The 17,090-nt window shown below is 37.3% G+C and overlaps 1 protein-coding gene across 2 annotated transcripts; it reads right to left on the bottom strand.

Annotated features, from left to right (window-relative positions):
• Positions 1-939: 939 nt before the first annotated feature.
• On the bottom strand, positions 940-6,407 carry SCG2 (secretogranin II). Of its 2 annotated transcripts, none has more exons than XM_025886884.2 (2): positions 6,253-6,407; positions 940-3,299 (listed from the first exon to the last, which is right to left on the bottom strand). In XM_025886884.2, exon 2 carries the CDS (start codon positions 3,283-3,285, stop codon positions 1,429-1,431), a length of 1,857 nt encoding a protein of 618 aa, XP_025742669.1. In that variant the 5' UTR covers positions 3,286-3,299; positions 6,253-6,407; the 3' UTR covers positions 940-1,428. The 2 variants fall into 2 exon arrangements, with proteins under 2 accessions (XP_025742669.1, XP_073734101.1); XM_073878000.1 differs by lacking the exon at positions 6,253-6,407 and adding an exon at positions 6,110-6,185.
• Between the last annotated feature and the right edge of the window lie 10,683 nt (positions 6,408-17,090).

Raw genomic sequence — 17,090 nt, 5'->3', positions numbered from 1 at the left:
GATTCATTGTTTGTGCATAACACCCAATGCTCCACGCAGAACGTGCCCTCCTTAATACCCATCACCAGGCTAACCCATCCCCCACACCCCTCCCCTCTAGAACCCTCAGTTTGTTTCTGAGAGTTATTTAACCTTTCTGAGTTTTGCTTCTCCTGATGTAAAACAGGGATAATAAGAGACCCTTGACAGCGTTACAGTGCAGACTAAATGAGGTAAAGTGTTTAGTACAGTGCCTGGTGTGTAATAGGCATCCGTAAATAGTAATTATTTATTGCCTTTTTTCTTTTACGACTATTACTGTTTTGTTGCTATGTATCTTTTCTTGTGCCGGCTGCCTTTGCTGTTGTTGATTCCCTGTTGATATGTTAGGATGATATCATTCCCCAACATGACACACATTGTAACAATCACACACGGCCTAGCCCACTCAGGATTCTCTCAAGTACAAGGACAAAAGAGAAGGCAATTGGTGTTTTCCACTGTGCCTGTGCTCATTCACTTACCTGACAGTCTGAGGGTCCTTAGCCCCTCTCAAATCATACAAAAGGGGCTTCAGCCTTGTCTTCTGAGGACCAGGGTGATCTGGAAATAGGTAGGTTACTTCCAAGTCTGTAGTTATTTCTGATTGCCCTGAACGCAGCTTTTTTTTTTCCAAAGCTAGTTATGGGTATGGAAGACTTAAATGTATTTATTTATTTATAAATCAAAGGTGCAAGGTATAACTATGACAATAAAAGTCTTATTCCATAAATCATATATGTGAGAAAAGCCATAAGCAAGTGTTAAGCAGTGGGCTATTAGAAGATGTTACATTCTAAGCACATAGCATAATAATATATTTACAATTATTTCTTACCTGGGTTGACTGTGGAAGATAAGAATTTTCTCTTTGGGCTCCATAGTCATTGTCTCTGGCTTTCCAGAATGAATAGTCCACAGTTGTCGAGAAATAACATTTATTAATCAACAATTAAACACACAATAGAAAAGGCCTTATGAATAAAACTATATATTTATAATGCTTTATTTTTTTTTGCTCCAGAACTTCACAAAACACTACAGACAGTAACAAAATAATTCAATAAATATTAAAAACTTTCAAGAGAATTATAGGACACTCTTTATCATATGTGAGCATCAACAATGCCACAGCCATTAAATACACTATTAAACACTATCACAGATATCTTTCTTGAATAAGGGATGTGATTAATTTTTTTATCCAGAAGTCATAACATTGACACATATCCACACACAAGAGAATAGCTCAGAATAAGTGAAGCAGATACCCCAGTGAAATGGAATCATCTGCCTGTACATCATTTAAGGATATTACAGTGTTAACAGGATAGAAGTCAACACACTAAAGAGAAATGCTGGGGTTTTCTTGGGGTTGGAGGAAGAAATTAGGGCATTTAATGAAAACTCTTACATATTTTCCATTGCTCTCTTAGCAATATGCTCCCTTCCCTTTTCTGCCTTTTCTTGGTTGAGGTATTCCAGCACTTTCATTAACAGATCTTCATCCAAGTACTGTCTGTTTGGGGTATCATCATTCTTTGGTGGTGCCACAGGGAGCCTTTTGCTTACCGAGGCCAGTTTGTCAGTCTCCTGAGAGCTGCCTTGATTCAAATGCTCTTTGATGGCCTGCTCGATATGGTCCTCATCTTGTAGGTTATCTTCAGATGAGACTTGACTTGGAACTCGCTTCACCTGGTTTGAATTCATGATCTCAGGGTATTTCACTAGCATCCTGGCCAAGTATTCTCCTAATTCTTGATCCTTGTCATTCAGGTTTTCATATGCCATTTGCCTGTTCTCCACATCTGGTGCCCAGGCACCTTTGGGAAGCTGGTTTGCTCTAGATCTTCCAGGACCATAGGGGAGTCTTGGCAGAACTTTCTCTCGGTTATACTGACCAGAAAAATATGGAGGCTTTTGGTTTGCTGCACTCTCCATCCCTAAAAGATTTAAAATGTCCTCAACAGTGAGGCCATCTGGTAGGGCCTCTGCCATAGCACGGCCAGGTGTTTTGGAGTAGCCATTCTTGGAGAGCATTTTATTTTGGAACAGGTCTGGATGGTCTACGTCAACCTCTGAGATGTCATCTAGGTCAACGGGAAGTTCAACCTCCTGCTCTGGTTCCACTGATCCATTTGGCTTCTCTCCAGTTTTCAGCATGTCAATTAAGTCTTCAGGGGGTATCTGTAAATTCCTTGAGATTTCAATCAGCTGATAAATAGACTGTGAATCAAGTGGTTTCTCAAAAAGCCTGGTTGCTCTTTCCCCGTTCTGCCCATTCTGTGACCTCCCACTGCCTGCAGCATTCACTAACCTTTTCAGATATGCAATTACTTTGGAGACATCATCTGAGAATTGATCTTTACCCTCTTTCCGGAGATCTTCATCTTGGAGGCCCAGCTGTCCCGAACGCTTCACTTCATCATTGATTTGTTCATTTTTTTCTGCATTCTCTTTGCTGTCTCTTACCTCTTCCTGAGTTTGACTCTCTATCTTTTCTTCTACTGGGTTCCAGTCTTCTCCCCCAACCACATCTTCATAGGCAATGTTATTGGCCTTGTAGATGTCATCTTCATCATCTGTGTAAAGTTTTTGCTCCTCATCAACTCTCTCACGCTTCTGGTTGTTTGGTCCCGTCAGTTTCCCCAGCTCTTGGAACACAGATTCTAGTGTGGCAAGACTTTGAGGAGTATATTGTTCTTCTACTATTTCATTTGTGCGTTTAAAGGGGTTGTCCCTGGAATTCTCTTCATACATAGGAGGGAGTCGTATGTGCTTGAGCTTCCTTTCTGGCCACTGTTGAGCCTCGTAATCATCAGGCATGTCCATTGGAAAGTTCTTTTCTGAATTCAAGGCATAGGGCTTTTCTTTTGGTGCAGACAGAGGCTCATTTTCAGCCTGTCTCAAAGCTTCAAGTATTATCCTCGTCCATTCATCTTCACTCAGGGAATCCCTTGTACTTTCTGGCAGGTGACTTTCATCACCATTTTCTTTTTTCTGAAGGGGAACAGAGACTCCTTGGTAGGGATTGTAGTCTGGGCTGTTTTCTTCTTTGTGAGCTTGTTGTCGGAGTTTTTCTATGTATTCTAAAGCTCTGATCATTTCAGGACTGGGAAACTTTTGGACATTTTCCAGTCTGAGGTCTGGTTCCTTCTGAAGCAGCTGGTTTCGCTGAAATGAAGCTGCTTCATCCCCAGAGATGAGGAAAATTAAAGGGATGAGAGACAGGGCTGTTCCAAGCCGGTGAGTCTTAGCTTCTGCCATGTTTGAAAGATGTCCTTAAAGCATAGAAAATATGAGTTAATAGAAATGAAAAACTAGAAGACACTATAGCAAAACAAGTAACTGATCATTGAGGGAAAACAGACAGCAGAGATTATTTCACATTAAGCTTGGGATGACTCTTTTTAAAAGCCGTACATATTTCCTATATAACCCTCACAACCTAACTACAGGAATCCAGCAAAATTGTTACCCAATTTCATCAAGTTTTCATGACATTCACTTTGTTAAAATAATAACAAAAATACTGATATGAGGTTTCTAAAATTTTATTTTTTAATTTGCAAAACATGTAGTTAGTTTTTTTTAGTATGCATTTTCTGTTTAATAAAAAATTTCCAAGCTGATTTTTAGTTCTCTTGTATAACATTCCTATTGAAAACACTGGTAAAAAAAAATTAGTTGGCTTAATTTAAAACATGCATGTACATACACACACACACACACACACACACACACACACACACACACACCACATTAAATGATTTCCTTAAGGTTGTATAAAAAATCATGTGGTTAAGTTCCTGAATTGTCCATCTAATTTTTTGTAGAAACACTACAGCAGTGACATTACATACAATGAAGTAATACAGCATCTTAATGTCAATCATACTGAATTGCCTTGTGGATGAGTCCTATTTACCTACATTTTTCAGAAATAACTTGTTCTCACTCTGACACCAAACCCAACTGACAATTTTAAAGGTTCTATACCTTAATAACCTCCAGAACATTCTCTGGTCCCAGCTAGTAGGCTAACCTAGTGAAGTTTCTTTCTGTATAAACATACTGAAAAAGTAAACTTTTAAAATATTTGTGCTCCATATTTCTTCTAATCATTTTATTTGTGACTGTCTTGCAAAATGCAATCATGGTTATATTTTTCATCAGCCTTCAAGAATGCATAGTAAATAATAACAGATGCTACAGAGAGAACATAAGTTTTCTTAACCAGTCTATTTCTGAACCTGTGAGTGTTCAGATTCAGCTTGACTTATGTCTGTGTCTATTTTGGTGTGGACCTGTGAAATCTTAAATGACTCATACTGTTAGAAAATCTTAAAATAACCACTATGTAACTCCCAATTTAGATAAACACAGACGATATGTTGAATTCTTCCTACTTAAAAATCTTCATTCATTTTTTTCCTCCAATGTCTTATTATCTCACATATGAATTACAAAGGGGATTATTTTTTTACATGTTTTACATTCAGCACTGCTAACACTGAAAAACTATTTTAATATTTGCAATTTTTGTTGCAAATAAATGTGAGGAAAGCTCACAAATTTGTTCATGATATCTTATTTGCATCATGATTTTGTGACATACAAGCTAAGTTTTGTGGGTACAATATTCTGTTAGCTTAGATATCAGCTGTAGAAAATATCATTTTTCATCATTTGGTATTTAAGTAATGCTTTCAGTTTTTAGAACTTAACAGTGGTTGTAGTTATAGAAATTTCTTTAGCATAAATGCATATAATTATTAAAATGATTCCCATTAATCAGACTACTTAATTTACTGAAAGAAAAAATCTTTAAAGGCATGTCAGAGAAAATTTCTGAAATATTTACTATGAATTAATGTTTACTATAAGAAATTTAATTCATAGATTCTTAGATTTAAATAAAAGTACGTTATAATTTCTTCTCTATATTATGAATTTAGCTTTGATTATCTATTTTCAACATTGGCATGTGAAATAGTAATTTTAAGAATCTTAATGAACTTATTTTCTTCAAAACCATTATCCTGGGGTATTCTTAACATATGAGTTATGTGTTTGTCTTTAAAATCATTATCTTATAGATGGGTTTTGCTGTGGAATTGGGGCAGAATATTTAATGCAGGTATTTAAACCACAGCCTAACATATGCTATTCTTTGGTCATATATAAGGTTTCAGTTTGGATGACATAGTTACTGCCTTTGAGTAAGACTCAAGGGATTTCTTTCCCAGGTAGCAGTTATTCAATATACTGAAAAAGGTTTCAACAGCTCTAATATTCTATGTACAATTTGAACTAGTGCTTCATAAGCTAAAAATGTCTTTTCTATTGAAATTTAGACTGGAACATTGACAAATACAGGATATATTTAATCTAATTTGAGCAATTCCACTAGTTAAGATGCAGAAAAAAGAAATGTGTCCCATTAAAAATGTCCAGCAAAAGATTGTACAACCTCTTTCAATCAAAACATAATAATAATATCTTACACAGTTATGAAGGTTTTCCTCATGGTAATTCAAAATTAACAACTCTCTGCAATTCATAGTCATATCTAACCTATAACCCAAGATAATATTGCACTCTGAATAAAAGAAAAAAACTGTACTCAGGATAATTCTAATCTTACTTTCCTGGGACTAAAACTAGGAGATAATAATGTAAGCCCTTTCAGAGTATATCAGTTCAGAAAATAATTTTATATAGTTTATTAATTTTGAGCTCTTGTAAGGTAAATGTCAAAGAAAAAAAGAACTAGTTCCAAAATTGGTTGCCTCTATGACTAATGTGTTTAACAGCCTTTGAATGATTGGAAACATACTGCTAAGAATATTAAACATATAAAGTATATCTCTGGCTTTGTATCTAGTTTTTAGGAGAAGAAACAATACATTAAGGAAAGAAAATAATCAGGCTTAGTTAACTTTACATTAATATGGGTATTGACCCTAAAATCCTTAACTTTTTCACACTTCTTACATATGGTTATCCAAATAGCATCATGGTTATAAATATCCAACAGCATCTATAAATCATAGATTCAATTCTATATGTACATATATAGTGTCCTTACATTGATTGAAGAGCAGCAGGTTGCTATTCAGTTATTCTATAGATATAAGGTTGCCAAACGGTCTTTTTCTTCTCAGCTAGGAATTAAGGAAAGAACACGCAATTTAGAACTTTCCAGTAAATCAAAGAGAAAAGCAGTCTTACCTCCTTTTTATATGGGAGAGGAGGTCCACAGCATGTTCCTCCCAGAGCGCCGGGTGAGCTGCTCGGGCCGTTTCAGCACCCGGACAGCTCCTCGGCTTATAGAGAGCCGTGGCGCCTGACTCCGCACTGCCACACTGACGTCACCGGGCTCAGCCACAAACCCGAGCACAAGCGAGTTTTTTCAAAGAACCCAAGAGAAAATAATCACTTTATATATTTGAGGGGAAAAAAAAAATGCTGCATGCTTACGCCACCTGTCTTTTCGTGGCAAAAATTGCAGTTTTCTTTTTTCTTTCATCAAAATTTTTGAGGCTTGAAATAAAATGCTCTGCACAATTTCCCTTAGAAATAAAGAAATCTGTCAGACAGACATGGCTAATTGAAATATAATCTTATCTATGTTCTAATATCTTGTGATAAGTGTTTCTTGTTGCTGTTGTTTTTGTCGTTATAAAAAAGTTTTACACACAAGGACTTTTTTTTCTACATTGCCCACAAAGAAATTACATTACCGTTCCCTTGTATACTCCAAGAGGAATGGAAGGCACATTATTAATATGAAAAGTCATATTTAATATCATGACCAGAAGCAAAATTGTTTTTAAACTCCATTTATTTGAATAAAAAAGAAAGTTTTCTCTTTTTTTTGTATGAGAATAAACTTTAAGGCTCTAATGAGTTGGAATTTTGCTCTAGAGCTTCAATATAATTTTGAAGCAGGTATTTCTAAGATTTCAGGTCTACTAGTTGATAATTCTATATGAATCTGTTGGTATCTTTTGCAATATCTGTCTCAAAAAAGGAGGCTTAGAGGTTGAATGTTAATGAAAATACTTCCATTAAATAAAAAATGGATTCTTTTACTGTTAGAGAAAAATGTGACACGTATGTAATGGGTATTCATCTGTAATTGAGAGGAAGTAGCTATAAATATTTTTCTTTTCCTATGGAATCAGATGAATTGAATACTTTTCATAAATGTGACTAATCCAGGGCATAAGATAGTAGCTAACTCCCAACATCTCAGATTTGTAATTCATGACCAGTGCTCTGCTTTGCTAGATAACATGATTATTTATTTTAATAATTCATATGTCTAAATTTTTACCTATTTTATTAAAGATGTGTTTTCTAGAAACTATGTTTTGAAATATACTTTAAGTATGAAAAGAATCTTGCTGTATAAGAGATCCCTTTATATCTAGGTTAAATGAATAATCAGCTACTGATTTGTCCATTCAATAAGTTGCAATGCCTACTAAGTGCCAGATACAAAGATGAATTATATATGTATGTTAGTTTATATATGATATCATATATATGTATGAAAGCTTTTTATGACATCATATGTATATGACTATATATATATGGCTCTCTGTATATACTTTTGAGGATCCTTTAGTCTAGTGGGGATGACAGACAAACAGATTATTTTGTTATAAACTGGAAAGCACTAAGAAAGAGGTTAGCCAGAAGTGTTTGGGAAGCACTGTGGAGAGCCATTTGGTTCCATCTACAAATTCAAGGGAAAAAAGCCTCCTGGGAAAAGAAGCCTTTGCTAAGATAGCTCATTATCAGGTTTTATTAAAATGATTTCTAGCTATGTTAGGTAAACCACAGTACTCTTGAAATCCTCAAGGAAATAGGAATAGTTTAAAATATTAGGGAAAAAACAATCTTAGGGAAAATGACCCTTGATTTTTCCCTCCTCCCTTCCTTCTTTCCCTGCTCTCCTATTGAAAATATTTGATTTTTCCAAATGACCAGACCACCATCATCTGTGAATTGACTTGGAACTCATAGTTTCAGATTTAACCCTATGGCCAATTCATCTAATATTTTTATGCTTCATAATGAGTTTTTAGAGCAACGTCAAGTGCTAGGTTAAAGAGAAAAAGTTGAAAATCCCATTTCTCAACCACTATCTCAATGATGTCAGCTCTTTTGCTGCTATTTTTGTTAGCTTTATATACATAATAACATTTTCTTTAACCTTGATAAATATTTAAGCCACTCTGAGTTTGACCTAATTTGTTTTCTAGTAGTTCTGTGTGGCCAGTTGAACTAACCAGTATCAATACTGCCCCAGAAAATTCTGCAAGTGCAATCTTGAAGGGTTGGTTCAACATAGGTCTCAATAGCTCTCAATGAAGACACTCTTGACTAGGCTAGTTCAGGAATTGAACCTTTTTAACAAGGGCCAAAAGCTATAGTTCTTCTAAGGCCCCAAAGTCAATCTCTTTCCTGAGGTTAATCATCCAAAATCCACACAAAACGTCATTCAAAAACTCCAATTGAGATGTCAGGAGGCAGCTGCTGGGATGGACTGGCTGCATCAGCTACAGGTGTGGGTAGAGTAATGAGCCATATGTGGGTAAGTGAATTCCTGCCTATTGTATGATACAAAGATAAATACATATCATTTATTGAGTTCCATTATGTTCCAAGCACTGTAGTTGGAATTTCTACAATCTAATTTAATCCTCGTGTAACTACAACAGATAGTTATTTTTATCTCCATTTTGCAGAGGACAAAACCGAAATTCAGAAATAAATAAGTCAGCCACTGGTTCCTCACTCATAACTGGTAGAGGTATGATTTGAACCTAATTCTTTCCAAAGGCATTTCCATAACTCTGCTGGGTTATAAGAATAGAGAAATGAGTATGGCATGGATCCAACCATTAAAGATCCAAGTCTAGAATGTAGTCACTTTGACAAAGATCCTCAGGGGTTGTCCCAATTGCTTTTCTTGGTCACTGTCCAGATGGCCTAGGCCCAGACTCCTATCTGGGACAGCAAAAATGGAAAACAAGAGTTGACATTAGATCACTTTAATATTGCTATGTGGCATATTATAATGTCTTCCAAACAAGAGAGTAATTACTGAATTTGGAAAATTCTACTCACCAGCAGCCTGTGTTCTATAGATTTTTCAATGAGTTATATTTAATATAGCTCTAGAAATCATTAATTGTTTTTGCCAGTAGTTATTTGTTCTAAAGGAAACTATTTTCTGAAATAGAAATCCATTTGAAGAAGTTAAAATGTAATATAAAGAGAGAAGGCAGCATTTTTGTTGATGTAAAATCTTTTAGAGCATGTATATTATAGATAACCTATAAATCTTTTTATTACTAAGCCTGAGATAAAATCATTTTAAATGTTCCTTACAAAATTTTAATTTTCTGTTAGGTCCAAATTACCAACTATCATTGCCTCTTAGAAACAAAGCTCTATATCTTGAACATTTTCAAAATAATTATGTACTGTGTATGATAATAGTTTTTACTAAATTAGCTTGAATCCTCAACATGTGCTGTTGAGATCAAGCCAATCATTCACAATTCAAATCTAAGTAATTAGAATGGACTAATTTGTTTTTATGATCAGATTTTCTTAAATCTTAGTCATTTCATTCTTTGTTATTCAATTTCATATTTCATTTAGACCAGACTTTGAATATTTTATTGTCATTTGTACAAGCAATCTTAGTAATACCTCAGTTCGAAATGTATCTCTCTTCCACGCCATTACATTTCCCATTTTGTTTCAATTTATATGAAAGCAATTAAGATTCAGAAGCCAATGTGTTTTCTTTTTCCTTTCTCTCATCTCCTTCTCCCCCGTCTCTTAACTCCTTCATTCTTCTGTCCCTTGGAAGATAAGACCCATGGAGGAGTCCAGTCTGCAGTATGTATGACCTGAGGTCCTCCAGCATTTGCCAGGGGCAAAGGGTGGTCTGCAGTGTCTTCCCCCACCCCTAAAGGCCTGGGCTACTTCTCATTGCTCATTCCTCACGTCTGCCTCCCTTCTCTTCTGCTTACTTTTCCTTCCTTATACTCCTTGTTTACTCTTTGCCTCCCGGATGCACTGCTTCCAAATTTTATTTAAACTTCTTTCTTTTAGTTGTAGTATACTTTCTTTATTAATAAATGTTCCTGTCATGACTTTTTTTTAAACTCCCAATCATAGAAGAATGAAATGTTTTACTACTTCCCTTGCAAAGGCAGAAGCTGCCAAACTGCTTTCAGAGAACATATAAATCAGGAACTGGGTACATTTAATACTGTAACTACCTAGTTCCTCAGACAAAATCCACTGATTCTAAGAGGCAGGAACTCTGTTTTCTACCACTGTACCCTCACACCTACCCCATTGCCTTGCCACAATGGCTGGCCAAAACGATGTTGTGTTCAGTTGAGTTAACATGTCCTCATTTCTACTGTCAAAGCTCCATCTTGGAATGTTTTGTCGTCTCAGTGTCCTTAGGCAAATGAACAACCTTTGTATGTGAGCTTCAGGCACTGCTAACAAATTATGGATAGATTTTTTTTAAGGAAAATTTTCTTTCACTCTATTTTTCTACTCTTTCCCTTATTTTGTATAACATTTCCTAGTATTTGAGTTAAAATTTGAGGTTGTACATAAGAAAAATGAGCCATTTATAGCTCTAGTATTTGTTTATTCTTTGTTTTGGGGGGAGGGTTTTGTTGTTGTTCTTCTTCTTCCTCCTTCCCCTCCTCCTCTTCTTTCTTCTTCTTATCAAAGTACCACATTGCTAGTGGCCCTAGATAAATTAGGTAACATTTAAGGCCCCTTTTAATCCTTGGACACTGTGCCTTTTTCCTTTGTGAAATGGGATTTGACTTTGAAATTATTTTTACATTTGCTTACTAGGTACTAAAATACGATCTTTCTCATAAACTCTCAATGAGAGCCACTTAAAGAAATTTAGGCTTTCTTTTCCATTGCCTTTGGATTCTAGAACCATCTGGTGCTTGGAGGAAAAGAAAGTACCACTCCTGTAATCTAATACCATGCATGTTTGAGCATCTGCTTCCTCAATGGATTTGGGGAAAGAAGTTTGTGTGCTAGAAGTTAATTACTTTGTTTAAAACAACACTGAATGTCTCAATCTTTCAGATTCTCCTGGCATAATTGTTTTGTGAATCAACATTTTGAGTATATACATACAAACATTTTAACAAGGATATTTTCTGTTTGGAAATCTCCCAACTATGCATTTCTATACCTCCTTTTAAACAGAAGCCCAAGGAGATGTAAGAGAGTCTTCAAGGTCAAAACTTACCATCTTCATGGTCAAGTTTAGCATTTTGTGTTCAGGATTCCCACTGATTCACCAGATGACTTTCACAGTTCACTTAGCCTTTTTTGGGATTTTAGAGTGCTATTTTGATAAAATGAGTGTATCACTTCTGGAGGTAGGGTATTCACATGTGTAATATGAAGTCAGGAGCTGAAAAAAGGCTACCCAACCTAAAATCTCCTCCCCCAAAGAAAGCCACTGAGACTGTATTCTACATCTCAGGCTTTTTTTTTTTTTTTTTTTTGAACTTTTGGTATAGAGTCTGGGAATTAGCACATAAATCAAATCATCTATTACTTTGACACTGAAGAAAGGAGGACATGCTACAGGTAGGGTGATTTAAAGCATCTGTTAAAGCAGTGATTCTCAGTGTGGTTCCAGATCAGCAACATCAGCATCACCTGGAAAATAACAATGCAAATTCTCAGATCCCACTCAGATCTACTGAATCAGAAACTTTGGGGATGGATCCTAGTGATCGAGGTCCTATGACCCCTCTAGGTGATTCTAACAGATGGCTATGTTTTGATTGACAGAGAGTTACAGCATAAGAAAGCAAGCCTGGGGGCAGGGGAGCAGTCGGTTAAGCATCCAACTCTTGGTTTTCGTTCAGATTGTGATCTCAAGGTCATGAGATCAAACCCCACATTGGGCTCCCTGCTTAGGAGGGAGTCTGCTTGAGATTCTTTCTCCCTCTCCCCCTGCCCCTCCTGCTTGTGCTCTCTCTCTAAAATAAATAAATCAATCTTTAAAAAGAAAGAAAGAAAGCCTGAGAAAAGAGCTATAAGGTGGACCCTAAGAATTTTCAAAGGCCAGAACAAAGATTGTAAAATAGAGATAAGAACCCTGACAATGGGGAATGTGGGGGAAAAAAATGAAGTAAAAAATAACAAAGAGAAAAATGGCTAATGAATTTACAGTTTTGCTTTAACCAGCCCCTTTTAAAGGTTCCTTAATAACTCTAAAGTCCTTAGAGTCCCACAAGCAAATATTAACAAAATGAAATACATCTGTACCACTGGTCCTTTGTCAGTATTTGGAGAAGTTGCCTCAGCAGCTTTAAATATGGGGAAATGAAATAGTCCCTGGATTGCTGTCCAAGGGGCTTAGAACTGGAAGCAGTGATTCCAGGGCCATTTCATACATCACATCTGGGATAAAGAAGAATACTAAAAATTTGATTAGTTAAAACAAGTCAGAGCAACACTATAGTAAATTTGATTCTCTATCTTTATCAAAAGATATGGTATTTCCACGCCTTTCTTAGACGGCATAATGAAACACTAATTTTTCCTTTTCTCACATCTTTAAATTTTTCTCATAACAGAACTGTTCATTAAACATAAAACCAAATTTAAATGTAAATATATCTGACCTTTTTTTACAGTTTTTCTAGAGACTTGCTCGCTAGTCCATTATTTATTCCCATTATGGAAATGCTGCTGGCATTTGTAAAGAATATCTCTTTCTCCACCTAAAAAGACTTCATTTTAAATTGATTCTTGAATAAATACAGATGAGTTTATCTGAGTCCAAGCTAGTTCATAGATTATCATGACTGGAAAGGTACGTAAAATGTCATCTACTCTTTCCGTCATATCTCTAACAAACAGCCTTCCAGCCTATACTTAAATCAAATACCTCCAATGACAAGCAACTCATTATTTTCTAATGCCACTTGTTATTCCATCTTTGGACAGCTTTATTCTTAAATTTTGGGTTTTTCCCTTGTAGTGATCTGAAGTCTGACCTCTTGTAGGCTTCACTATGGATCCCAGTTCAGAACTTCCAGACTCTGTGGAGCTGGTCTCAGCCTCTTCCTATGAACAGAATCATGTCTCCGCCCCCACTCTGTTTTTCCTAAGTGAAATAGCTCTACTGAATTTTCTTCATGAGTCATGGTTCTGGTCCCCACCACCAAAGCACATTCTTTGTCTTAATTCAAAACTCCAAACAGCATCTAACTCAGAACAGACATTCATCCCAGTCCCTCTGCCTAGAAAATCTCCGCAACCCTGCATTGCCTGCTTTTCCCTTTGAACCTCTTACTTCCAAGGAAGCTCAGTTACATTTCCTCTGGAGAACCTTCTCTGACTTCCCTGACATAGCAAATTCTCTCCAGAATATTCTCTCATGGACCACATATCTCTCCTGGTTAATACATATTGCAGTTGTAATGTAGCATTTATTTGTGAGATTCTTAGATTATTCTATTCCCGGTAGACCATAATCTCTTTGAGGACATGAGGTCAGGGATCTTGTTTTGTTTCTTTCACTCTGTACGCAAAAGCCATCCAAACCAACCTTAAAAATAATCACATCTCCAAATAAGCATATCAAGACCCGAGCTGACCCCATTCCCTCCCAATCTCTTACCTCCTTCTCAATGTCCTCACATGATCAATTATAATTCCTGGCCCTCCGTTCCAACCATGGAATGATAATCTCAGCTCATTCCTGCATTCCCTCACCCACCCCTCCTTCCCTAACTATTGCTAATCACTCAGGTTGCTCCTTTCTTATTTGTCCATTTTCACAGCCTCTTCATGCCCCCTTATGTTTTGGTCTTTCTCAGAATCCCTTCCCTATCCAGTGTTTATCACTAATCTTTCTCATGTGTCTTTTTCCGCCAGGAAGTTAGCAACTGAAGGGAAATAATTTCTGCTTTTATTCTGAGCCACCGCTCAGAAAACACTGTTGCTTGAATGACTGGAGTGTTGGATTAAAAAAAAAAAATCACAGTAAATTTATATTAATTGTCTACTAAATATAAACCATGGGGATCTGATCCTTAGAAATACAATAGCAAATTATCTTTCAACATTTTTCCATTATGAGGCTCCTCTGTTCAACTGGAACCAACTGGATTGACTTTCCATACATAGTTCCAGATCTTTCACTGATTTTTTTTTTCTTAATGCTCTCCCATATGTTCCAGTCCCAACTTCTTGGATTTTCAGCTTTAATTATATAAACCTCTTTACCAGCAGCTATACTTATTCTCATCAGGTCCATCTTCAGCCACATCATTCTTCTTGCCCAGAAAATGGTCTACCTCTTTTCTACACCATTGTGATTCTTTAAAAGCAAAATTTAGTTGATTTGTCTCCTCAGGGAGGCCTTCCTTGATCAATCCCTAGCCCCTGAATGCAGTTACTCCATTTATTAGACCATTAGATTTTTAACCTGAGGTCCACTGAATCCCATGAAATTGAATGCAAATGTTTATGTGTATATTACAGCATGCTTTTTATCAGACAGCTCCAGAGCTATAAACAGATGCTCAAGTGAGTATGTAATCTTAAAATTTTGTTGTAACTCTTAGTACTATTCACTAAGTATTTCTAATTCTCCCTCTTCTGGGAATACAACATAATTACATTTCTTGGACTCATGATTGGGTTCTAGCCTATGAGCTTAGGTGGACATATCAGAGTTCACTTTCCTTCACCACAATGGCAGACAAGGTTTGAGACAGTGGCTGCCCACACAGCCTGGTCCCTGAGTGACTGACTGCAATGTGGAGTGTTGCCTTCCAAACCTTTCAGTGGCATGCAGAGTGACTAAGAAATAAAGTTGTTTTAAACAGTTGATTTGGGAGGATTGTTTGTTACTACATAGAACCTTGCTCAAACTGACTGATACAAATATTGAGATCAGCTGGTTTAAATATTACTATAACTTGAATTACAGTCATTGGTGAGACAAGTTGGTAATGAGGATTTGTTCTGCTTTCCCCAAGAGGCTCCCATTATCAAAAGAGTTAATCAGAGGCATCTATGTCTCCTAAAGTATAGAATGCATCACTGGAAGTGATTTGATGTCAGGCACAGACAGGACAAAAGTAAAATTGAATTACACAGTCTGAAATTTCTTCCTTGTACAATTCTCCCAGGTACATAAAGATGAAATTTTCATCTTGGGGCTAGTATGTTTTTAATACTTTTCTGACACTTGAAAATCTTCTCTTTTTGGCCTTAGGCTCAGAGCTTTCTATAGGCTGCAGGATCTAAACAGAAATTTATTAACATCTTCATATTTTTATTGAATTTATGGTTTGGGTTGCCTATTTATGTAGGTGATAAAATTTTTAAGTTGAGGCAGTGATACAAACTCCTTTTATTTAGGCTTAACAAAAGACTCAATATAGAAAAAATATTAAGAAAATAGTAGTACAGATAATGCTTAAAGATAAGAAAATTCTTCAAATGACTAATTTTTTAGATATTTTGTGTTACATTGTAGTTCAACCTTGAGTGGGACTTAATTCTCATTTGGGGTCCAGAACTATTGGTTATATAAGTCACATCTCCTTCTTCCCATGTCCAAAAATGCTATATTCACTAAGCAAAAAAAAAAAAAAATCATTTAAGTTTTAAAGACATTTTACTTCCTCAGTAAAACTTGCCCCAGAGCAAATTCAACAGGCAGCAGTTATTTATGGGGGGAGGTACAATACTGGGCTCCTGCCTGGCTGTGTCACCTCAGGGAAATTACTCAAGCCCCTGTTTCTTAATTTGCCAAATGACGGTGATGTTATCTGGGATAAGGGCGTTAAGAGAGTTGCTGCCAGAGTCCAATTATGTAATAGTTGTAGAAATGTTCTGGAAAGTTTGAGGCACTCAGCAGATGTACTGCCTGATTATTATTCACCTCCCAGTCCCTGGGAATTCACTGAAACCGGACTAGCCATATCTGAATTTTGAAACTGTAAGCAAGCTAAAAGATAATTTCCTTTATTCCAATGTGATTAGAATGGATTTCAGGATGCCCCTGCAAGGCAAGTCGTTTGCAACCTCCCCGCAACTGGAATGAGGAAGGAGACAAGTGTTTGCGTAACTGCTGGAAGCAAGTTCCGCTCTCCAGCCTCCAGCCGGCGGAGGTGGAGTTTCTTCTGAAAAGCTGCTTCTGCCACAAACTGTCTTGACTTCAGCCCGGGCGTGGCGTCAGACGGATGAAATTGAAAGTCAAAACACACGCGGCTCCAGGGAATAAGACGTGAGTCATGGTCCCCTGGGGCCGAGGCTCGGGCGGATCGGCAGCAGATCTGAATGGAAGCGAACACCTCATTCCAGGCGTGCGTTGTCGCCGCCGCCGGAGGCCAGGTTCACGGTTTAATCATCAGCTCCCCGCGCAGCCCTGCACCGAGGCGCACGGCGGAAGCAATTTGCACATTATGCATTCATTATACTCATCCCCTGGCTCTGTCCTAATGAGACTCGGGAACAAGGCTGAAATGTCGCGACGCTTGGGTGTCCAGAACACGCTGCTGAAGATGCCCTCAAGGCAGCAGCCGCAGGTCGGCGGAGCCAGGGGGCCTCCAAAACTAACCCTGAAGTCGCTGCCAGCCCGAAGGCTCCCAGCCATCTTGGCTGCTGAGCCAATCCGAGTGTTCTGAGTGAATGAGACTCTTCAGAGTCCCTTTTGGGCATTCCCCCCACCCCATAACCTCAACTCTGAAATCTCTAAATTGCTGCGTCTATCTCCCTAGTACCCATCAGTCAAGTAGGGTTTGGGGTCTTGTAACAAATCAAAAAGCCCAGGAGATAAAATTCTGTTCTTCTCCCGCAACAGTGAATTCCTTCCTTCTGAGCAATGCTTCACTACTCTTCATCTTAGCCCAAAGTCAAGAATCCTCCGTCTATTAAAAGGAGAGAGATGCAGTTAATAGGCACGTTCTGGCGCCGGACTGCTTGGGTTTGAACCGTTCCTCTGCCGCTCACGAGCT

This window comes from Callorhinus ursinus, unplaced genomic scaffold, assembly GCF_003265705.2.
Source record: "Callorhinus ursinus isolate GAN/ISIS: 27379988/994484 unplaced genomic scaffold, GSC_fseal_2.0 scaffold2, whole genome shotgun sequence".
NCBI lineage: Eukaryota > Metazoa > Chordata > Mammalia > Carnivora > Otariidae > Callorhinus > Callorhinus ursinus.
The sequence above is the reverse complement of the archived record's forward strand: the minus strand, read 5'-3'. Positions and strand labels throughout refer to the sequence as shown.